The sequence below is a fragment of the Struthio camelus genome, chromosome 4 (assembly GCF_040807025.1).
Source record: "Struthio camelus isolate bStrCam1 chromosome 4, bStrCam1.hap1, whole genome shotgun sequence".
Taxonomy (NCBI): domain Eukaryota; kingdom Metazoa; phylum Chordata; class Aves; order Struthioniformes; family Struthionidae; genus Struthio; species Struthio camelus.
In genome coordinates this window covers 75,123,911-75,147,852 of record NC_090945.1, presented here as the reverse complement: position 1 = coordinate 75,147,852, position 23,942 = coordinate 75,123,911, and the positions used below count along the sequence as shown (strand labels likewise).

General features: G+C 39.7%; 1 protein-coding gene across 9 annotated transcripts in view; it reads left to right on the top strand.

The window, feature by feature from the left end:
* ABLIM2 (actin binding LIM protein family member 2) overlaps positions 1-23,942 on the top strand; it is a 145,812-nt gene that overhangs the window by 61,728 nt on the left and 60,142 nt on the right. For all 9 annotated transcript variants that reach the window (XM_068943442.1, XM_068943440.1, XM_068943438.1 and 6 more), the window contains exons 4-6: positions 4,037-4,152; positions 10,365-10,491; positions 12,594-12,687. In XM_068943442.1, coding sequence (XP_068799543.1) covers positions 4,037-4,152; positions 10,365-10,491; positions 12,594-12,687 — 337 coding nt within the window. The remainder of the gene's footprint in view (positions 1-4,036; positions 4,153-10,364; positions 10,492-12,593; positions 12,688-23,942) is intronic.

Genomic DNA, 23,942 nt, shown 5'->3' with positions numbered 1-23,942 from the left:
CACAGGTTATCCTCCCCAGGTGCAACACTTTGCTTTTGCCTTTGCTGAACTTCATGTGGAGAGCAGATAGCAAGAAAAACATACTTTTTTTAAAGTCAGATGTAACATTCTGGGTCAAATTCTACCCTGTGGAACAGCCTTGAGAGATTTGATTGTACAAGATACAAGTTAGACCAGAATTTGATCCTGGAGGTATTCACATTACAGTTTGACATTACATCTGACCTGGTATAGCTGCAGGCTGCCACTGAAATGGATAGTTCTCCCTTCCTCACATCCCTAACCATATGTTTCTGGTCATTTTTCTTATATCAAATTGAGCTGACTGTTCAGCAGCTTAAGAAACTGAAGGTTTCCCTCTTTACCGAAAAAAATCTATATTTTCTTTTGGCCCGTAAAGCTTGAATGACCTGCCCACAGCCTCATAAGCTGCTTCGTGATGCAGCGAAGGACGAGACCAGGACCAGACCGTTCAGTGTCAGCCTGCAGTTACACTGAACTAGGTTGATGGTCATTTGAAGTTTTACAATATAATTTTGTTGGTCAGCTCCTATGTCGTTGCTGGGTTTACAAATATTCCAGGAAGGTGGATAAAACAAAATTCCTTGGTAAACGGTGTATTAAAACCCTAAAAAGTCATTTCAGAGAGCTGCTTTAAACATACACTTAATTTTCATCTTAAAAATAGATTAGCTGACTGTGAAAATCACGCTGAATATTTTTAAAAATATGAGTACCATCCAGCAATGTTCAGTGGGTGACTAGTTGTGAGATGTCATTATATTCAAAGGCAGATACACTGGTTCTTAACCTACAATGCTATATATATAATCCTGCTCACAAGTTAGAGAGTTCAGACACTGAAACCTTGTTAATTGACTGTTACCACCTTCTGTTGTGCCTTCACTCTTGCTGGCTTCAAAATCCTTAAACTTGGCTGCTTGTGAAAGAAATAAGTCAAATGTTGCAGAAATACTGGCAAATATGTTGTGTACAAGTGAAGCACGTGCCAAGACTTAATTATGAGTATAGAAGCTTGGACCTTGCTGAAACCTTTGGGGAAGGACTTCCCTATTTCTCTAGAGCAAGAAGTGTTTTACAGACATGGAAAACTTAATAGGGAAGTGAAGTTATTGCCCCTTCCTTCCTTAGTGAAAGGGCACAGCGGTCACTAAACTTTCAGGAAATAAACCAAATGAGATATGTTTGTGGGAAATTAAAGCACCCCCTCAGCTCCCTTACCCGAAAATCAGGTCCTGTGGATATTATGCAGCCTGTGAGCACCTGCATGTTTTGTAGGTGTCATGTATCTGTCTCTGTTATGTGTGCCATAGGAGGTCAATTATCTTATTTCTTTCTTCTCCTGCTTTTGACTGTTTTTTTTTTCAAATTACCTAATGGATAACACAGTTGAGCTAATGCAAAGCAATCCGTCCCTACTTGTATTTAGCTTGATGTTTGCTGCAGCTGTTTCAGAGGGACTTAGGTGTTCAAAAGTTCATTTGGATATTTTTAACTAAATTATTGACTCAACAAAAGACATAACTTTCTCTCTGACTGCTCGCTCTGATATAATAAATACTATATTGTTCAGTAGTCACAGTCAAAGCAGTTAATTATTCATGGCTTCCAGTATTTTACTTTTTCTGGCATTACTAATTGAGAAAAAACTGCCATCTTACTGACGCCTCTCAGGAGATGGCCCTTTTGGGTGGTGAGCTGATTTCCAGTCTCATTCCCTGTCAAGAGTATGGCAAACTCTGAACTGCCCAGGGAGAGGCAACCACACGTAAGAACGCAAGGTTTCAAAGTAGTTGTGTGGCAGTGTAGTTGTATGATGGCATATGTGGAGCAGGTAACTGGTTTTGTGTGGGCATAATTTGGAGTAGATTATCAGAGATCTTAATAAAACAATGCATATCTGTAAATCAAGGTGGAGTATCTTCCTAAAAACATGTGGGAGCTCAGTTACCAATTCTTGTCTCGGTTCTGGGGATGTTAAAATTGCTTGGCTTGTGCTTTTCCAGATGGATCCAAGGGGCTTAATTCTAGGCTTGATTTTACAATAGTTTATTAAAATGAAAACATGATTAAATAATGTCTTTCACATTGAGTAGAAAAGTAGGGCAGCATTCGTATTATATCACTCCATTGTTGAGGCAGTTTTTGCTGATTAGTCATCAATTTTTATTATCTGTGTAAAAGTGTATCATATTTAGTAATTTCTGCACTAATGAATGCATGTTCATGAAACCCTTCTATTATTCCATATACTAATAGGCTCTGTGACTTTAAGCAGTGTAAAAATCCATTGCAAGTAAGTTATTACCTACCGAGAACTTTTTTTTGGTACGTAACCTGGGCGTTTGCTGTTGCTGGGTTGCTGAAAGACAGGACGGAGGTGTTCCCCACGAGAGCAGCGCGGCTCCCGAACATCCCACCTGCTACGCCAGAGGCAGAGCTGCCGTATTCAGCAGCAGGTTATTCGGTGAAATTCATGCTAGAAAATCCACTCAAAAACAGGTCGAATTTTAGGACTGCTGGACCTGTACTAGCAAAGTTTGGGGCCTTTTTGTCCTGGAAGCACGTGTGGAGCATTTAGTTGTGGCAAAGAGCAAGACAACTTTAAAGGCTGTTTCCAAAGAAAATTTGTTTCCTTAGCTTAAGTTTAGGTAAGTAAGCAGCAAACACGCATGCAGAGTATTAAGTCACTAGTGAAGAAGAAAAATGGTGAAGTGGAGAATTCATGATCAGATTACCAAAGACAAAATAATGTTTAAACTATATACGTCCTCATAATTTTTGAAGTATTACCATTTGTCGTCCAAAATGGATAATACTGTTGAAGACTTTCTTAGCTGGTTTAAAATAGATTTTAGTGACAATATTTAAAAGCCATGAACTGCATTACCTCTGTTCTGTTTTTAAGTAATAAAATGTTCTTTAAGGACCTTTGGGATAGAACAAAAGTTTAGAATAAGCTACTCTAAAGCTGGTTGAGGGAGCAAAGTAATGTATAAGCTTGGCAAGAAGTATCTATGAGGTTTTTATATAGAAGACAGCCTCTCATCTAACATGATTTGATAACATTTTGGGGGGAATGTCACACAGTTTTAATGAAATGCTAATGAAATAATCTGGTCAGATGGAATTCACAATAAGGCAGAAGGCCTGCATTATGTTTATGGCCCACTTAAGCCATATTTTGATAGCTTACTTGGGATTTATTTTGACATGAGCTTTGGGTGGGGTGAAATATGTTGCTAAATCCTCACCATCCTTTGCTGCATTATGAAGTGATTTGTCCATCTGGTGTTTCAGAAAGGAAAAATCTCAGCAGTTTCTGTGCCTGGACAGCAAAGCTCACAGGGAAAACCTTTCTGTTTTAGGAAAGTTGATGAAAAAGAAGGATTTAATTAAGTGTAAGGAGAGCCGTTGAGTAGAACAAGCAACTAATATGGATGCTTTCATTTTTATAACTGGGATATATTTTCTCCTATGAATGCTCACAGGCATTTGATTTCTGAGTAGACAGATTACGAGAAGGACTTTGATATGATCACAGCTAGGAGGATCAAGTCCTGATCATGGTTGTATTTTCAAAAGGCTTTTTAATTAAGAAGAGTCATGCAGTCGTGCAGCATTTGTACAATGTAAAAGCAATTACATTTGCTTGTACTTACTATTCACTGTAATTCCAGTTTCGTGTTAATTGTTTAATTGATTCTGTTCGTGATCAACCATTACTGACACTACATTTCTTAGAAACGGGAAGATTTTTGACATGAGCATTCAGTGTGATATTTTTATGTTAAGATTATTTTCCTGTGTCACTTTAACATCTACATTTGCAATATCCTGTTTGATGTGTCCCTTTGATACTTCAGCCTCCTATGTGGCTGAAAAATCGTGAATGAGAACTTAGCAAGCAGCGAAAAGGAAACCAGAGTAATAACCAGTTCCTTTCTGGGAAAATATTTTATTTCAGTAAAGACATGGGAGTGTAACCTGTGTGCTTTTGTTTCCTCTGTTGCAGGTTGCCTTTTCCCGCAGGTGACAGGGTAACTTTTAACGGCAAAGAATGTATCTGCCAGAAATGCTCCCTGCCCCCTCCTGGTAGCAGTGGCACTTTCCCGGTACAAAACTTGCGAAGTAAGTAAGGTTTTTTTGCTGTTTTTTGTTGTTACGTTTTAACCTGCGTGGGTTTAAAGAGCAAATTTTACACCAGTATGTGCAATGAGAGCCTTTACCACTGTGCTACATACATGCAGTCAAGAAATACAGCACAGTCATATGAAAAAGGATATGGCAGTTTCCCAGTAAGTCTGATATTACAAAGGAAAAAAGTGCCATTACAGAGTTAACAATACAGAGAACCTCTCAGAACATTTGGTTAAAACAAAATGTTTGGAGAAAAGTGATGCAGGTGTTAATATTTTTGAGGCTATAGCCCAACTCCAGCTAAAATAAAAACCAACATGAGATTTTATCGTTTATATGTATTCCAGGATTTATTCCAAAGATGTCAGTGAATGGTTGCACATCTAACTACTATACGGGGATTTAGTGTACGCACAGAGATCAGAGGGACATTCTCATTGACTTCAGTATTAGGGATATGCTATCAAAAGATGCAAAGCTAACACTACAGAGTTGGAGATCCTTTCATACCATACTTTTTACAGCAAAACGGCTGTCTCATAGAGTTACATTGTTCCCCTGAACTCTATTTGGTGCTGTTGATTTGTTCATGAGAAGCTGCCATACTACAACATTCAACCACTGCCTTTTTGAAAGACCAATTAAACTGCACCAGCAATTTAATTAAACGGCGAAGACAGTTATAAGACCTTTTATTTTTAATGACTATTACATCACATCAAGCTGCATTCAGCGTGATTGAGGAAGGACCACATACATTTTATTATCTTTGTGTATAAAGAATATAGCCCACCTCAGGGAGAAATCTGTCTCCCTGCCCCCCCCCCCCCCCCCCATGGAAGTCTTCCCCATCTCCTTTCTTCAATTTGTCAGCAAAGGCTGCAGTGTGAATGCAATGAGAGACCCTGTGCTGATTCCTCCCTTGCTAATGTTATTCTCTTTTGAGGAATCGATGGTCCTCTCTTTTAGGTGATTTCTCTTATCACATACTCCACTGGTGGATCATCCTCAGCCATGAGTCTAATCCATCTTGGCTGGCTGCATTTGCAGATCAGTTCTTTAATAGCCTATCACCTGTAGGTATCCTTTTCTCACAGGAAAATCAACCTTGACTTTAATGGAAATTATTTGCCTGCTTGAGTACTGACAAAACAAGTTCATTTAATTATCTTGTTATCTGTGATACAGAATCCTTTAATGTACTTACATTCTCTCTCTATATACATATACTTATATCTATGTCTGTCCACGCTCACACACCATGGAGAGTGTTTTCTGTGTTGCATCTCCACAGCTTTCACGTGCCTCCCCAGTGCATGGGTGCTTGCAGATCCCTGCAGTCCCTCCACAGACCGCAACCACGCTGCAGCCCAGATGTGAAGCACACCCCACACGTGTCCCAGAGGACACCCCTGCTCAGGCCCTGGGCCACGTATTCCCTCTTCCAGCTCTTTTGCCCAATGTACAACCCTGTCCCCCTAAGGATACGGCTGCTAAAAAAGATAGCCCTTTAGCTAGGCCGCGTTCGAGGGGCTTTGCACACCTGACCCTGCTAGGCTCCGAGGTGAGATGCCCAGTGTCATCTAACACCCAGCAGAGCTCAACTACAGTTGCTATGATCATCAGCTCTCGACTGTCACAGCACAGTGACGTGGTCCTACATATACACCAATGTCATGAATGAAAAGACAGTTAATTGTCTGTTCTTTGAAGTCTGTGGGTTTTTTTCATACCAGTGATAAATAACATACTTTATCTGTGAATGGAGTGAAAAAGCTTTACTGTTAGCCCAGAGCACTAATTTCATTGAGATTATCAATCCAGAGCGTGCCAAGATATTTGTTTATACTAGTACTAGCTTTTTCTGTCATGTTTTAAGGAAAGAAATGAGCAAGACAACACCTGAAGAATTGCTTTCACTGCCAAAACTTCCTTATTGGAATTTTTTGTTTAAGAAGTATTTTTGTCATTTTTGCCCAACAAAAACTTCTGGAAATATGTACATATACCCACATACTATTGCATCAAAATATCTATAAGTTTTTGTTTCCATTTTCTTTATGACCTTTTGTCTTTACACTGAAAAAGTAACTTTGGAAGATAATATCTCTGCTTGGGAGTTCATACTTTGCTACAGTCTGAAAGCTGAAAACCAATAGGTACAGTTTTAGCTATTTTTTATTCTGATCTCATTTCGTGTATCGTAAGGATGGCAATATTTTAATGAATAGTGATATTACATGAACTTTATGGGCAAGAAGAAATTCATTCAAAAGTAGTAGACTTCCAGCCTTTCTGGAAATTGAATGAGGGCAACATCCTCGTCTTGCAATACAGCGCCGCTGACTTCCGTAAAAGTTACTGCCTGTGAAGAGAGAGCTGTCCCCTCTTGACTACTGTGCTCAAATTCAAAACCAGATATTCTCCTTTTAATTCAAATAAAGTCTTTATGGATGCTGACTAAAATATCTTATTTTTCTGAAGTTTGACTAGTAATTAGGATAGAATGCAACTTCTAGTAACGGCTTATTCCTCTGGGCTTGCTATTCTTGTGTTTGCTGCGGATTCCCTGCAGCTTTATTTCCAGTTGTTTTTGTTTTCTGTGCTCAGGCAGAGTATAATTCTGGTTTTATAATTCTAGTTTTGTTGCATAGTGCAGTATTTCACCCTAGTTACATGGACAGAACTTCACTTGAAGGGAATGATCTTTGTGGCAAAACTTGACCTTTGAAAACAAAAGATTGGCCTTTCCCCAAATAGAATCTCAAACCTATGCAAGTGTTTAAACCCCAAATCGCATTAGAAATGGACACAATCTTTCTACAGGCTTCAGTGGGGCTTGGATAAGCATCTTAGTTCAAAATTTGGATAATTTCTGACACACTGCAGACAGGTCTTCTAAAGGAATTGATCTGGTCTTCACCTGTGACCGATCAGCTCTGCTTCCCAAAAGATGTTATAGTGGTAGAGGTGAACTGGTAGATACCAAGTCTTCTCCAAGAGCAAGCTGAGGTCCGTATCAAGTAAATTGATCTCAGGTAAATATCTTTGATCTCAGGTAAGTATCTTTCTTACCTGAGTAGACTGTTCCATTCCTCATATCTCCCATTTCCCCAGTTTCTTGCGACACTACTGCAGGGCACCAGTGTCTGATTTCCTGGTGACATGGAGACACACAGCACCCAGCTGGCCCAGAAGAGATAAAGCTCATGTGCTGGTACTTCTCCAGTGGAGCTCAGACAGCCAGGTAGCCTTGATGTGATCCATCCCTGGCTGGGAAACAGAGCACTAGATAGGGGCATTAAAGGGAAACGCTGTAGTCACAAATAGACATAGGTGCATGTATCCGTGTGTGCATCTGTGTATGTATATGCAGCAGGATATATAAAATTCTGACCAGTGAGAATATACAGAAAATTAACCAAACGTCAAAAAATATAATAAAAAATTTGGAAAACATTCAGGAAAAAAAAAAGGGCAGCAATGTGTAATAACAGCTGTTTTGCAAGCACTTACTAATCCTTAGGCTAACACCATTGTATCAATAATGGTAGGAATAAACAAGCAGAGTCCGAAACATCTTGGTTTTACTGTAAAGCTGAAAGTCCAAAATGGCTGTCTGTAATTATGCTACATACTATGTGAGGCAATAAACGGCATTTATGTCTCATTGTTTTAACAACAATCTTGAAAAAAGACCGTGATATTTTAAATGAACCATTCTTTTTGTAAAAGAAAAGTAGTGCACAAAAACATTTGTCTTCAGGCAAGCTGAGTCAAGGAGGAAATAGTATGTTGACCCTCTGTTATGTTAGGTTTTGCTCTTGGCTCATAATTTCAAGATACACACTGCACAGTGTTATTCATCAGCGTATGCATCTCTGAATTCAGCTCAAGAATGCTTTCAAGAGATCTCCTGGGACTCACTGAACTCCCAACACCACTGCCCCCTCTGACCAGTCCTTCTATTTTCATCTTCTCCATGTGGTTTTGACCTCCTTTCTACATTAACATTTGGAAGAAACGAGGAATGTCAAATATTCGCTTTTTGCTTGAGCCCTTGAATTTTTTTATTATTGTATAAATACCTACCTATCTGTTCTGTTTGGTTTATAAAATGCTAGCTGCGGAAACCTTTTGTGGCAGTGATGATGTTGAGAGAGTGCTTAGGGAAGGATATCAATATGTAGCAGCAAGTTGATGTATTCTGAGTGTTTGGTAAAAATTAAGTGAGTCACTAAAGGATGCTACATCCAAACAGGAAGACAAGGACACCACATCAATACCACGGTTGGCATAGTAACCATAATATTTGTTTTTAATTATCTAGGACTTTACAGAGGAAACAGCAGTTAGGGGGAAAAAAACGTACCACATAAAACGCTGCATCTCTGCCCACCCAAGCTTAAGCAAGATGAAAGGTGAATGACGTCTGAGCACACTGTGTTGTATTAAACTTGTAGAATAAAACTTCAACCAGTGAGATTAAATTAGATTACCAGATAAACCTCTGGCACAGGAGATCACAAACAAATTTCTGATTGCAGTTAAAGAATAGATACTGAAGTATTTATTGTCTTCTCGGAAAAAATCCAGGCACCGACCCAAATTCTCTCTTCTGTTAGCAAATGTCAGCCCTTCTGATCTGTGCTGCACACGCCTTTGGGCTGGGCTTGATTCCACATATTAGTGTTCTACAGAGTGATATTAAAAAGACATATTATTACTCCCTTAATCCGTTCCAAATCCACCAAAGGAAAATAAGACCTGTCCTTTATTGTTGTGTGCTCAGAAGTTAAACATTTACAATTGCACTTCCACAGTGCCTCACTAGGGTCATACAATCAATTAAAGAGAATCTTAAATCAGAAAGTTTTAGAGAGGACTGGTTAAAACCTTTAATGAGATGCTATGTTTGCAGTCTTTCTTCTTAACTAAATAAATCTTTTTATGCCTTTGTATATCTTTCTCTTCCATGAAAGACTTGTTTGTTTCTTCTCCAGCATCTCTGAAAGACTTGTTAGGTATCTTCCAGGTTTTGTCTTTTCTCTAGCAAATTGTTGGTGTACATGAAGAATTCCTCAAAAATACGTGGTTTCATATAAGATCATAAAGAACATTAGAAAGATTACTGAGATACTGATATTTGTCACTTTTTCCACATATGCTGAATATTTTAGCATTTTATAAGAGAATTATACATAGAGAGAGATCTACAAAGAATGAAGAGTGAATGAAAGATGGACACTATAGAGGATTAGGGGATTCATTTAGGATACAGAGAACAAGGTTCAAATTCCATGTCTAAACTGAATAACGAAAAGATTTCTAAGTTTGGCTGTAGCTTCCCTGGAAAGGGCACTAGGTGGTGGGCTGTTGGCATGGCACCTGAGAGTGGATTTGGCTTTTGGCTTTTATCAGCATAATCAAAAGTATTCATCACTAAAAAAAAAAAAAAAAAAGAAAGAAAAAAGAAGTGAGAAGTGTTGCTCTGAATTATTTTTTTCTGGGGAGTGTAGCACTACCTCACATACAGCCTGCTTAATCAGTATAGTTTAGCCTATGTTATCCAGTTATGGCATGTTTTATGTTTAATTTTCCTTAGAAATTTTTGGAGCTTAACGTAGCTGAATTTTACAAATAATGAATATATCAGCCATAACTTTTACATATTGCACATCCAGTGTCACCAGTACTCAGGAGTTTGTAATGCACTTCAGGTTGTGGTGTATTTTTCCTGGTTGTAGAAGATAACATCAGAATTTCAGCTTAGTTTTTTTCCACAATTGCGAGAATTTTGAAATATGAGTTAAACTCTTAGACCCAGAAGCAAAGTCTAATAAGAAGAACCAATTATTTATTTTAATCTCAGACTTTAAGGTCATTTTTATTAATTTTATCGGTCTGATTTATGGTGTATGAATATTTGATGAGCACGATTTCGTATCTCTTAGAGATACTGTAAATGAAGTAAAGTAAAACCTAAATCACTGTGAAACCTAAGTCACTATTTTTTTCTTTGTATGAGTCATGTCTTTTGGCTACATTAGGTCTGCACCACTTGTCATCCACTGGTGAGTAGTCAGCAGTGAGCTTTGGAGCCTGCACGAGCTGTTACTGTGACACCACGGGATTCCTGTCCTGTATTGCTATGTGATCATTTAAAGTGTGTGATTGGCTCATACTGGATTTTTCTCTTGCAGATTGTGGGGGCTGTGGTTCAGAAATAAAAAACGGGCAGTCACTGGTTGCTTTGGACAAACACTGGCATTTGGGCTGTTTTAAGTGCAATACATGCGGCAAGCTGCTGAACGCAGAGTACATCAGCAAGTAAGTTGAGCGGAGGAGCTCAGGGCGTCTTCACTCGTTTTCAGCATTCTTTTGATACAAAGGGATTAGCTCAGCGTGGCATATCCTTTAGTTTTTATTTATCAGTCTTTGGGGTTGTATAAAAGATTAGAGATTGTTATCTCAAATTTTCAAATTGTATTAAAAATAGAAAAGTTCAAACGAAGAAAAGTAGAAGGCGAATTTGTCCATTTATGGGGAACAGGACTTGCCGAAGCAGCAGAGCTGCGTTCAGTGCCCTGTAGATGCACCCTTAGTGATCTGCGTTTGACTTTGCTCTATGCGATGCTGGAAAGTGAACAAGCAGATACTTTTCTCTCTATGTGTTTCCCATAAGAAAGATGTCAGATTCAGACTGAATTTAACAACAGTGATGGGAATCAGCATAAAGCGCGCACAGACTAAGCTCCGTATCGGCACTCAGCTCACTCCAGTGACAGATAGACCTTTCACTGGCATGGCAACAGGAATTCATTTCCATGAAGCGTGTTGTGTGATGAAATTTTCCTAAACAACAAAATCGCTCAGTCACCGATGCCCTATATTCAGCAACGACGGCGTTTCAGAGCCGTTGTCCCACTGACATTCAACAATTCTTTGGATTTGCATTACTACAAGTATAACATTTAATTTCACAGCTTGCACTGGAGATTGAGAAAACATTCAATGAAGAATGTTGTAAAATAAGATCTTGCGTTAGCTCAAATTCCATGTTACTCTACTGTGTTTCAGTATGGTACTTTGCTTGTTATTCAACAAAAAAAACACCCTAAATTGTAAAGATTTAGTTATTGCAAAATCCTCTCTGAAAAATAGCTAAATGGCAAACGAAACAACTCAAGCGAAGAAACATCCTTACTTCAATTATTTTAATTAATTATTGTAATAACTTATGAGTTAGTCTCTAAGCAATCTAACTTTATTCTATAAAAGTAATTTTTATGTTTCTCTAGGGGAATGTCCACATAAATTGTGTCTGGGCTAATAAATCTATCTGATGGTGGGCTCTTTTAGCATATTATGTACTAGCGCACTAAACAGACTTAATTATGTTTAATTTGTACTTTCAAATGGGAAAAAGAAATGTCTCCATTTTTTTCAACAGTATTTTTTTTCATTCATCGGTCTAGTGAGCTAAATATACACTTTTGATAGATTTTATTTAAAACCTCTCTCTTCACCTCTTCTAAGGAAAATATACTTTTTAGAAACTGATAAGTTAATCCTCTAGTAGGTCTCTGAAGTAGTGAATGTTTTCACGGATGGCAGCACTGAGGTATATATTTGAGTTGCCCAATAATACAAAGCAAATTAACAGATGGGTTAATTTCAGAGTAATAGCACAAGTGTTCTGGTTCTTATTTTTTAGAATAAAAGCTGAGATTCCCATTTTTAGTCTTTGAATTTTTAGTTTGTACACTATCTTAAATCACTTGTGGTGAGTAAACTACTTGTGGTGTGGTAAAGTAACTGTTTACTTCATGTGTGATCATACTGCAACATCTCTTCTGCTGTTTAGGGGCATTCTCGTAGTCGTTACTGGTTCTACAGAGCAGGTTCCCAAGACATTTAAAGCCATGACTGTCTCTAAGCATGCCCTGTTGAGAACCTCGGTAGACTTAAGTGTTAATCCAAACCTGGGTTACAATCAGGATAGTCCAGAAGGAAAGTATACTTAGCTGTCAGGGAACGAAGAAAAGAATAATATGTAGAAATAATTATTTCTCCCAGAGAGTGGGAAACGTGGAATAAGTTAATGACTAAGACTATCGAGGCAAATGGTGTGGGGCAGTGGGTCTGATACATGGTTTAATGTTGTGGCTGGGAGGGAAGAGATCGCTGAATTCAGTGATAAAGCCGTAAATGGGATCATGGCGGACTTGGAAAGGGGGTCAGATATGGGCAGGCAAGTATTTCCTATTCCTGTTGAGTTCCTCACAAAATTAATAGATACTGGATTTGGGAGGGGGTAAGTCCATAAACACTGTCTGTTGAAATGTTAACAAACTTTAGCTGTGTAATCTGCCAGAACACCTGTAATGCTATTTAAAGCAATCTACGTGTTGCCTGTCATTTTTCCCTAGGGATGGTATTCCATATTGTGAAACGGACTATCATGCGAAGTTTGGTATCAGATGTGACAATTGTGAGAAGTATATCACAGGAAGAGTGCTTGAGGTAAGGGGACTCTCTCATTTGAACAAATCTCTCAAAGCATACAAAGAGACCTACTCACTTCTGTATACTCATATGCTTAAAAATGAGTGTTAATGCAACAGCGTTAGTTGCCCATGTTAGTTTTATGGAATACCAGGAACTTTTTCTATAACTCTTTTCTATTTCTTCTCTTAATGGTTTGATAAGGCACATACAAACTCCCTAAATGGTTATTTGTGGAACTGGGGAATATGCAGGTAGTAGAAGTAGTAAGCGAACAGGTTATCAAGCCCATTTTAATACTTATGCTAAATTCTGTTGTAACATCTGCTCTATGATTCCATTTTCCACTCTCCAGAGTTAGGATGAAACTGCTGAAAAACTACAGTGAATCATTCAACATGTATTTTTGCACTCAGAAATGGGTTGTACTGCACTTTCTTTGCAAGTTTGTTGTTCTAAAAAGAAAGGAAGATGTTTAATGCAGGTGCATATTTAAGCTTTATCCAAAAGTGATTTCCACATAGCTGAGAAATGAATATTTTCCTTCGAGCTGCATGTATTTACTCCTGGATCTAAGTGCATGGTTATCCAATCAATGTTAAAATTTATCCAGTTATTCTTCTGCCTTTTTCCTGTGTTTTGTTAAGTCTTACCAGTACTGGGGTTAAGATGATTGCTCAGTTCAGTCTCTTCTTTTCCTGAGTGCAGAGAACTTGAGAAAGTCACAAAGGAAGCCTAATTTTTCCACCAGAGAAGGAATTGCTGCTAGTCATGCACCGACTTTTAACTGTTCCAAAAGTGGGCAATAATAGCTGTATAAAAGACTGAGAAGCAAGTGTAGGGAGAGAGTGAGTCCATACTCATTGGCACAACGCAGCATACCATTAGTGCGTGGGGAGCTTTTCCATTGTCATATGTTTTTTGTAGCCATCCCAGGAAAATAGACTTCTACTAGGAGATTTGAAAGAGGATAAAGACACCTTTTTAGCTGTTTACAGGCAGCTCTCTCAGGCGGGAGAGACAAACGAGGAGAAAACACAGAATCTTGAAAAATGCAAGGGGTGACCAGTGGAAACTGGTCTTTTCAGAGGCAACATCAGCCTTTTGACATTGAATGAAAAGTAGTACGTGGGGGTGGCTTTGAAAGCGAAGCCAGTTGCCTCACATTTGATGCGATGAAGGAGAAAAGAAAAAAGATTAAAAAGAAGTTGTGTGTAGTGGCAGTGCTCGGTTTGGTTTGTGGGATCTGGAGGTAAGTGTAGCTGTATCCATTCCCTCCGATTGCTTGGAGAGAGCATATTGAGCAGCATGACAGAATTCATTTTTTTTTTACTATAGACGGGACAAAATAAATTTGAGGAAAGATCATTCTTTAAAGATAGTGGGAGTTTCTCTGTGACTGATGCCGTATGTCATTTCCAGACAAGCAGCAGAGTATCCTCTGCCTGTTTGTAGATCCAGGTGATGATTTTGGTTAGTGAGTGCGTGTCCCCACTTCCACCTCCCTACCTAAATGGTGCCCTGATGAAATTGCTGCAGCGCGGATTCTCTTCTTATTTTGATAAAAGCTGTGAGAAACTTTAGTTGAAGTCAGCGGCATTAAAAGTGGAAAAAAATGCCAATGCAAGAGGAATAAGATCCTGAAAATTAAAGGAAGAGGAGGGGAGATGAGTAGGAGAAAGAGGACTTAATGGCAGTTTGTAAAAGCATGGCAGTGTCAGGTAGTGTCACCAGCAAATAGGCAAGATAGGATGAAGTTAGTATGAAGCAGGCAATGAACATGTACCTTGATCTTCAGTGCCTAGAGCTTTATTATAACCATCCAGAAACTTTATGGTCTATAACTTTTTTCCATCAAATACTATAAAAAGTGGTTGTTTTGTGTACAATAAAACTAATGGAGTATGAATATGGATTAATGTCCTGTATCCTGTGAGGTAACGTTTGAAATGGCCGCCGAGCTCCATAGTTGTTAGTGGAGAAGAGTCAGATAAGCAGATAGCGCATGCATCTCATTTCATTAGGAAGCTAGACTAAAAGTCATGACTTGAGCAAACAGATTTGAAAGAACACAGAGCCCGTACCCATAGCTAGCATTGTTAATTTATTTGTTGTTTATTTGCAGCAAACAGACTTCCTCTGAGGACTTAGAATTGGGGCTGGTCTCTTCGATCTCTCTAATACCTAACGCAGCATTTGTTTGTCACCAGTCAGCTTGCCAGTTGGTTTACATATTGCCCGGTCAGAAGGAGAGAAACACTAAAAAGTAGCCATGGCTGCTGTACATTTTAGGGGCTTTTATGGAGTTGGCTGGAATCCTGAAACATTTTGCAATACTTCAGTCTTTTTCTGATACTGAATATAATCTGGAGATTCACAGAAATAGTAGGGCAAATAGGGCAACTGGTGTTAAAGAGGGGAAAAATCTTGACAGTGATACTTATTAAATGTGGACTAGTCTCCCTAGGGAGCTGCTGCAAGCCATCACTTAGATCATATTAAAACTAGATTGGACAAGGCACTGGAAAATCTACGTTAGGGAACAATCCTGCAATGACAAAAGGAGGGGCTATATGACCTAATAGGATTTTTTCCATCTCTGATTTCCGTGATAATGTCAGGATGACAGCTGCTTCCACAATTATTCTGTGCCCAGATTTTTAATATTGTCTCCTTTTCCAACACTTGTTCATTTTAAGTGTTTATTCAGCAGAGGAGGAAGGGAGAGTCAAGTAGTGTGAATTACTGATAGCTTATAAAAATACAGCTGTTTCTGTAGATTGCCAGCCAAATACAATGATGATTTAGTTACTTAAATTCTTCCTTCAGCCGACTTTCTGAGGATCAGATCGATTTAATGCAGTAGATGGGCTTAAACGCGGGATCGTTCTGTTTGTCTTGTTCCTTTCTCCCTCCTCCGTTCACTCTCCCGGGGAACTTGTACAGCTACAAAAGGGGCTGAGCAGGGATATGCTTTATAGTTGGACTTAAACAAGGAGCAGTGCAACTGAAAAACTGTTTTTTTGCAGGGGCAGGGGATGGTTTATTTTACTGCTTATGGTATAACTGTGTTCCCTATCCAGAAATTGCTAACATGAAACAATGCAGAAAATAAGCTCATTTTAATATTCCAAGCTGTTGATTTTTATAACCAGTCATTTCCCTTTTGTCATGTTGTAGTCTATTTCTCTGCATTTGACACTAAAAATATTTTTTTCACTTTTTCTGTATCGCAGACAGCTATTTGTTAATTAAAACCTCAACTTGTGCTAATAAGTCATATGTCATAAAAAATATGTCATAAAAATAGGCAAAATAAGTGTAACTGCCTTTCTTAAAAAATATATGCTATGTTTCACATGATAACTCTGAGCCCCTTGATAGTCTGGAAGAAAATTTCCATTTATTTAGCGATTTTTAATCAATCTTCTAGTTTTGTTTCTCCAGGAGGAGGTAGATGCAGATTCTCTACCTGCCTGTCCTCCACGCACGATGTGCTTTGCAGAGTCCTGGAAGGCTGGGACTCCTCTTGGTCCCCTTTGGGGACCGTGCCTGGTTTCCCTTTTCACAGCAAAGGTGGGGATATGCAGGGTATGCTTCCGAGAAACTGCGAAATATTAGTGGTTTTGCCACTTTAGAGATACCTTGAGAGGACTGATCTAAAAAGTCCGTGGGTCAAAGCACTTGTTCCTTGGATCTCCTAAGTACAGTGTGCTGGTGTGCACAGTAATAGGCCAGAAGGAAGAAGCAACACCGTGGCCAGTCAGTCAGGTCTCAGACTACTGAGATTCACAACAGGCCTTCTTAGCAGGGTCCTTCAAGACAGACAAGATAGATACAAATCGAGGCTATTTCCTCTCTTTGGAGGAAAGCCTCGGTTGTAAAACGCAGAGATAGAAGAACAGCCAAGCACAGCTTTATTTTTATGTATTGCTTTGCTCCGGTTTTGATCGTCAGACTTGGATACATATCCGATAGGAATCTAGAAGTAGGCTGGCTCTTTGATATTGCATACAGCCCTGTACTGTTTCACAGACCGATCCACCTTAAAAAATAAGTTTATTTTGTTTGTTATTTGAAAGAAGGTCCAGAAGTCAAAACCTCTGATAGTGAGAAACTTTATCTCAAAATCAAAGCCTCTATATTTGTATGTGATCAGCATATAGTCACTAACTCGTCTCGTGCTGATTGATTTTCACATTTTTTAGATCTTCTCCCTTTCTGTGATGAACTCTGAAAAATTTATAGAGAGCAGTCTTAGTTCCTCTCAGCTTTCATTTTGCTAAACTGAACAAGCCGAATTCTCCCGTTCTCTGCTCATAAAATAAGCTCCAGGCTCTTCTGACTACGCTGGTAGGCCTGCTCAGCACGTATTCCCAGCTGGGATCACCTTCTCTCAGCATGGACAGCCTCGTACTCCAGGTGATGTCTCACCGCTACTTTGTGCGATGATGGTAGCCCTCCTTCTGAAGAAAGCACCTTACCTGGCACCTCGCTCATTGAGTGTGTCTTTTCTGAGGCCGTGTGACCCTGACAGCTCATAGTGAGATGTGGCTTGGGGGTATTTCTCTTCATCTGTTGTTTCAGCTAAAGATCTCTGAGTTTGTAAGAGGAACCCTTCATACCCAAGGAGATGAAGGAACCTTCATCCCTCGTGGGGATGTTTTGATGGCAGACGTGTTGGAGATTGCCAGGTGGCCAGGTGTTACTGCTTAGGCGGTGAATGGAAACGCGGTGATTGCCAGGTGGAGCTGCCTGGTCCCAGGCCTCCACCACTGAGTAGAACGGTTGCTGATAAACAAGCCTGTTTTCTTCTGCGGCTAGTTGCTGTTTTGAATTTCATGTGAATAAAAGTTGACAGTATAACACACAGGAGGATATGCTTTGCAAAGGTCTCTTGGGGCTTATGTACGCGCAACCCAATTGCTCCTTTAAGCACCGAGGCATGTTTCCAGCTCTTGACTAGACTTGTGTCTGCAACTGTCCCATGATTTACAGCTACGTGGTTGAGGCTTAAATGTGCCATACAGGAGCTGGTGAAAATGGCCGTGTCATTTGCTTAAACGTACAGATGGAGTCCCACTGCTGTATCTGGCATCCTAACAAGGCAGCCTGGCACTCAATGTATGTGGGGGAAGAAAGGGTTAACATTTTTCTGTTTTACATTTATGCGTAAATGTCTAGGAAGGCACAATCAATATTTCTTTAACTCTATTATAATCATAGCCATATGTTGCTTTAAAACAAGGGAACAAATGCAGTAGGCACTAGACCGGGATGAGACTAGAAATGTCGGTTAAAGACTACAGACTAGATATGTCAATTAAATGCCAATTATCCCTCTGTGATTTATTAATTAAAAATGCGTCTTTGTTTTGTAGTTTGTTTTTTTTGCTTGCCCTAAGGTTGAGCTGTTTTTGTTTGCAGCCACATCTACTTTGTAAATCGATAGCTTTTCCCCTACGAAAGGGACTATAGCACAGAGACGAGACTAATTCCTTGCAGCAGGGTGTACAAATTTCTGCCTGCAGTGTGCAATAATGGTTCATTCTGAAATGTCTGTTATCCTGCTGTTTCACTAACAACAAAACCTAGTGATGTGTGAAAGGTACTTCAGCAGCTTATAATATAGGCATTAATACTGAAACATGCAATAAAAGGGGCTCCTTCTACATGAACGAAGTATTTCCTATAGAATGGACAACCTCGAAAAGGCTGTCAAAGCAGCAAAAGGATCTAAGTGTCAGTACTAATCCTCAGTTAGAAACTGCTCTCTGCGCCAGTTTTCTCCCATCACGAGAGAAGAGAAGGGAAACTGTTGGGAAAGATACATCTAAATAAATCAGCTTTAGCTCTTGCAAAAGGAAACCAGCTAAGGTAGGAAATATTAACTAGCACTTTCAATGAACAGTGTTTACTGAGATGTAACACATTTTGAGACTGTCTCTGTTTTGGTGCCACTTGCATTTGTCTGGGGTTGCTGGTTTGCAAAGGCAGGTTAATCATCATTGCATGGGGTCTGAATTTGGCTGGGTAAGTGTTAACTGGCAATCAGTTGAATTAGACTGAATATTAGGAAGACAGATCACAATAACTTTTTGCTTTAATATAAGCATAATTAAATGCATTAACAAGAAGCATAACAATGGCAATGAAAATGTATTTTACCTTAGCTTTTAGCCTTTTTCCTTTCTGTAACCCACTTCTAACATTTTGGAATTATTCACCTTATCTTTCCCCCCACCCCCTTCCCTTTCCCTCCTTCAACAACCTCTTCTCTCCAGAGAAAGATACAGAGCTATACCTATCTATATTTATTATCTGAACTGTTAAAAACTCACAGCTGTTGACATGTCAGGAGAAACTAGTACATACTAAAAGGAACTCTTTGCATAATTAATAGCCTGTAAGTCAGTTTTGAGGATTATTTAGTAAGAGCCCTGACTATCAAATTTGCTGATAGCTTAAGTCTATACATTTTTACCAAAAAAAGAGATTCTGCATCCTATTTCTGAATCAAACAGAAAAAAAAGAAGTTTAAAACTTGGAATAACCTGGTTAATAATAAGGTAAGAATGACCGTTTTAGGGCTTTTTTTTTTTTCATTTCCTTTCTTTCTTTCCTGTCCAGGTTTCTCTTGTTTCTACGGAAAAGGTCCCTGATAATGTTGCCCTGCGCTTGCGTCTGTGTGGGTTTGTGTGTGCTAGAGGGGCTTGGAGCATAGTTAGATTCTTGAGCCTGGGAGGCAGGTGAATGATTTCTCCTGCTTCTCAGTATACAAAAATGCAGTATTATTGATCAGTTAAGATAGTTTTGCATCAAAAGAGTGATTTCAGTAGTCATCTCGTACCATCTGAACTTGAGGTACAAACTGCATACAGCGCGCCCACTAGAAAGCCTTTCCAAGCAACGTGTTGCTGTGGTGATGCATTCACTTCTCATATGATGTAGTACTACTTGCCAGCATTTGAATGTACTGGCGATGTGAAATTTTGCACTTTTGGGATGTTTTCAGTTCCTCATCATTATACTCTGCATAATTTCTTTGATTTTTGTTTGTCTTCTGATTTATGCCTCGGGCACACTGAAGGCAGCCAGACTGCTTCTCTGCGGTGCCCTGTAACACAGCCGCGATCCAGCCAACAACACAGCAGCCTCCCTCTAGCTCTCTCCAGTAACCATGACAGTGGCGTAGCATTTAGCTTTGTCTAGCGCTCTTAAGTGTGCTTATGACAATTAGCTTTGTTGATAAAGTATCTTCAGTATGTTCTGACCCATGTGACAACTGTTGTGTATGTCTGTTATTAGCAGAAAAGCAGGCTATGTGACTCATTTCTTGTATCTTGAAGCTCTTTCTCCTGCCAACCCTTCAACGTTGTTTGTTTCTTTCAATTTCTTTTCCACCTCAAAGCAAGAGCTTTTGAATTGTACCTTGACCGTGAAGAGTGTTGATGATCTGAAACTAGCAACTTTCTGCTGTCAGGAAATACTGTTAAGGTCAATTACGCATGTGGTAGTAGCATTTCAAATCCTAATCTGGGACCTAAAATTTGGAGTTCCAAAATATGAGCCCTTATTCAAACAGATAATGAGAGGCAGCTTCTGTGCCCAGATGTTTGCAGCCTGGATCATTGTGACTAACGTGAAAGGAGCAGTAGAACAGCAAAGTGCCATGAATGAAGCATCAGGTTTGCCATACTTCTGGCTGTGCTGGCTTCCATTTGATAATATGTGCGATAGTATGGTAATACCGCCTCTCCAGGACTGTACAGTGTTGGTTGCCGTTTCGCTCTTACTGTCTAAAGTGGGCGGGCTGAATCCACAGCTGCAAAACTGAGGCCAAGTCATCTTTCTCCTTCTTCCCTCCTTCTTCCTGATCAAGGGATGGCAAAAGTGACAGTCAGCTGCAGCTTGTGTTGGCCTGTAAGTGGGTTTTAAGGAGTGGGTGAGGAAAATTGAAAAGAAGTGAAGGAGGTTCTTCTGTTCTCCATTAGCAAATGGAGAACAGAAGCCTCTTAAGTCTCAGTGGGTGGCAAGAAAAATCTGCAAAGCTGAGTAGAAGACAAAAGGGGCAGCTCACTCATTACATAACAAAGACAACTGGGGGCAAAATTAGTGATTTTAGGCATGTCAGTCCATTTTGGTTTACAGGACCGTATACCAGATTCAGCAGAAAAAGTACTATTTGGCCTTTCTCAGCTTTTGCCTGCTCCTGTGAGTCAGAAATTGTTTGCAGATGTTACAGAATGAGATGGGAGTTATAACAGTGCTGATTTGTTGGAATCTTTCTTAATTATTTCCTTTAGGATTTTTTTATTATTTTTGTATTTCTCTCCCAAGCATTAGAAAATTCTCCTTCTGAGAGTCCAGTATATAGTAGGTTACTACCATTCTGAGATAAATGTCCCCGCTGGTACATTCAATTCTGCACTTTATACCTGGAAGAATAAAGAGTGTGTGGGAGGGAGTAAAAATGACTCAAATGTGGGTGGGTGGGAAGTCTCAAGGCTCTGCAAAGTACAGGGGGATGAACCAGAACTAAGACAATACAAAGTAACTGTACATGTGAGACAGCTAAAGCTGTAAGTAATGCTGCAGGTGCATGTGTTGAACATTTCAAATGACTCTGTCTTGGCATCTAGTGGGATGACAAATTAATCCAGTAAGGAGAAGTCGAGGAGAAGGATTTATTCACAACATTGCACTACTTTTACACTGGTGTAAACCCCCTTGAAAACAGCTCGTTTGCCCTGGCACAGTGCTGAAATGACTCAGTGGTGAGTCAGGCCCACTGTGACTAAGAGAATTAGTAAGAGCTATCCTTCACGTTATTCTCTTTGTCTCCTCTCTCACACTTTTCTCTCCTCAGCACTGTTAGATAACATAATAAATAGGTGTTGTACTGACTACCTCTGCCTTGATACCGTTGCCTGTCCCTTCAGACCCAGTAGATGACATGACAGGTATTTACTAACCATTGTTGTATACGACTGCTACTGAGTAATCCTTCCAGTTCTTCTGTAGCATATGCAAAGTTCTGGCCTTGCTGTTAATGTGAATGGGGATTGCGTGTGGTTGCACTTAAAGCTAGCAACTGAGCACGGTCTTCTACTCCAAGCAGCAACGGTTATCTGATTGTCTGCCTATCAACGCTGTTATTTGAAAATACCGGGTAGAATCCAGTTTGTGGAACCAGCATAGTCCACATAACGTGCCGCTGTGTTGATGCAATAGCAGAGTTGTAAGTGCAGCTGTTGAACAACACCTGATGGTGCTGTGCTATGCACCTTCTGCCTCCTGCTCTGGGGATTAGAGTATTCACCAAGAAAGCCGAACGGCTGAACCCTCAATTTTACTCGGTCGTTAGGACTGAACCCACATCCCACAGCCCCGTGTTGAAGCAGTGGCCACGAATGAGAGGGTTATATGACCAAATGGGGAATGAGCAAGAGGAACCCCTGATTTTTAGCCTAATAAGTAGAATGCTAAAAACTTCCTGGGCCAGTTCTGTGCTGCTAGGTCAAATAGTTACTAAATAATAACTAATCTAGTTCTGGGAGCAGGAGCTAGACCCCTAGCTCAGCCAAAGACAGTGGGCTGCATTTACTTACAGGAGTTGTGAATTTGTCTCCATAAAGCAGAGCACTGACCGGTTGCATCCAAGAAGCTGAAGTCGCATTCAAACACGTCCTGGTAGACAGTCAGCGAAACATGAGAGGACAGTATGCCCTGGCAGCAAAGAAGGCAGCGTACAAGGCTGTCTTAACAGGAGTGCAAGCTGTAGGTTGAAGGAAATGATTATTTAGTACGTGTTATTGTCTAATTAAAGTTTTAAAATTTGTCCGTCTCTGTAGTATCTGAGTATTTCCTCTCCCCTGTGCAAACTCCTCCTTCCATTTAAACAAATAACAGTAGTCTTATTTCCTTCATAGAAGCTTTGGGCCTTCTTCATTTCAGGGTGAAAAGTAGCTTGATACAACAGCGTATTGACTGTTGGTCGTTTTATGCTTTATTCTGTTTCACTTTTAGTGAAGAGGTGGTTTTCTGGTGATGACCCAAGTCTCTTGAAAATTTGTTCCATACATAACGCTTTTGGCTAAGAATGATTTACACCAATCTTTGACTGGCTTTGTTTCTGGGTCGTGCAACTGCACTATGCCTTGGCAAAACAGCAGGTTGCGTGATTTGTAGGCTGGCTTCCATTATCTTTATTCAGGATAGAAAGCAGACCGGAAGACTTCATTTGGAGATTTCAAAGTATGAGGACAGCAGGATTTGGACGGACCTCAATTCACTGGTAGTAATACAGTATTACAGCAACCTGTGTTGTGTTGTATCCGTTAATATGATGGAATCATTGCAGCAGTCTGGATCTTTCTCTCACTTCATGAACTCTTTACTCCCAGCAGTAAAAGATGTCGGTTACCACTGTTCATTTTGTAATGATACTGAGTTTTATTTTTCTTAAAGGAAAAAGTTTACTGAAAACTCTTCATTCTCAGGAAGGCAAATAAATAGTTAAGAGATTAATTATTTAACACATTAAATGATTGTGTCTGCTTTCTCTCTTCTCTTACTAAGCCCTTACTAAGTGGGTAAAGAAGTGAGTTATGATGTGCTTATACTCCGCTGGCGATATTGTCATCAGAAATCTTGAGTCTTCTTCCTAGGGCTTTAGCTCATGCTTTGAGCTCTGGACCGTGCTGGTTCAGTCCCAATGCACCAGCAGTTGTCGCTCATCAGCTGCAGTGAAAAGTGGCATCGATTGCGCTCTTAGCAACTGCGTGAGAGGCCAGACCATCAATGTCATGGTAATGGCTTCAGGATTATTAGACATCCCATCTTCTATAGATTCTACTGCCTCGTTGCTTATTTCAGGCACTGCCAGAGACAGAGCAAGGGTTTTGACTGAGCCGTCTACAATAACGTAGTATCTTTTTCCTGAGTGATGGCAATTAATTTAGAACCCAGCTTTAAGTAGTTCAGGTTATTGCTTCTAATATGAATTATTCTGGTTTGGCCAGCGTTGAATGTTGTTTATGCTACTCTGTGTTCTGTACAGGATGTAGTAGTGCTCCCCTTATTGTCTTCAAACTGTGCATTAGGCGGTGTGATTAACATTTGTTCATTCTTTGTTCTATCTACTTCAAGCCTTGAAGGTATGGGGAATGAGAAAAAAGGCAATTTATGTACACTGCTGCAGAGCTTTTTGTTCCTTTTTTAGTAAGTGTGGGTATACTTTCCTATGTGCTGTATTACGAATGGCAACACTG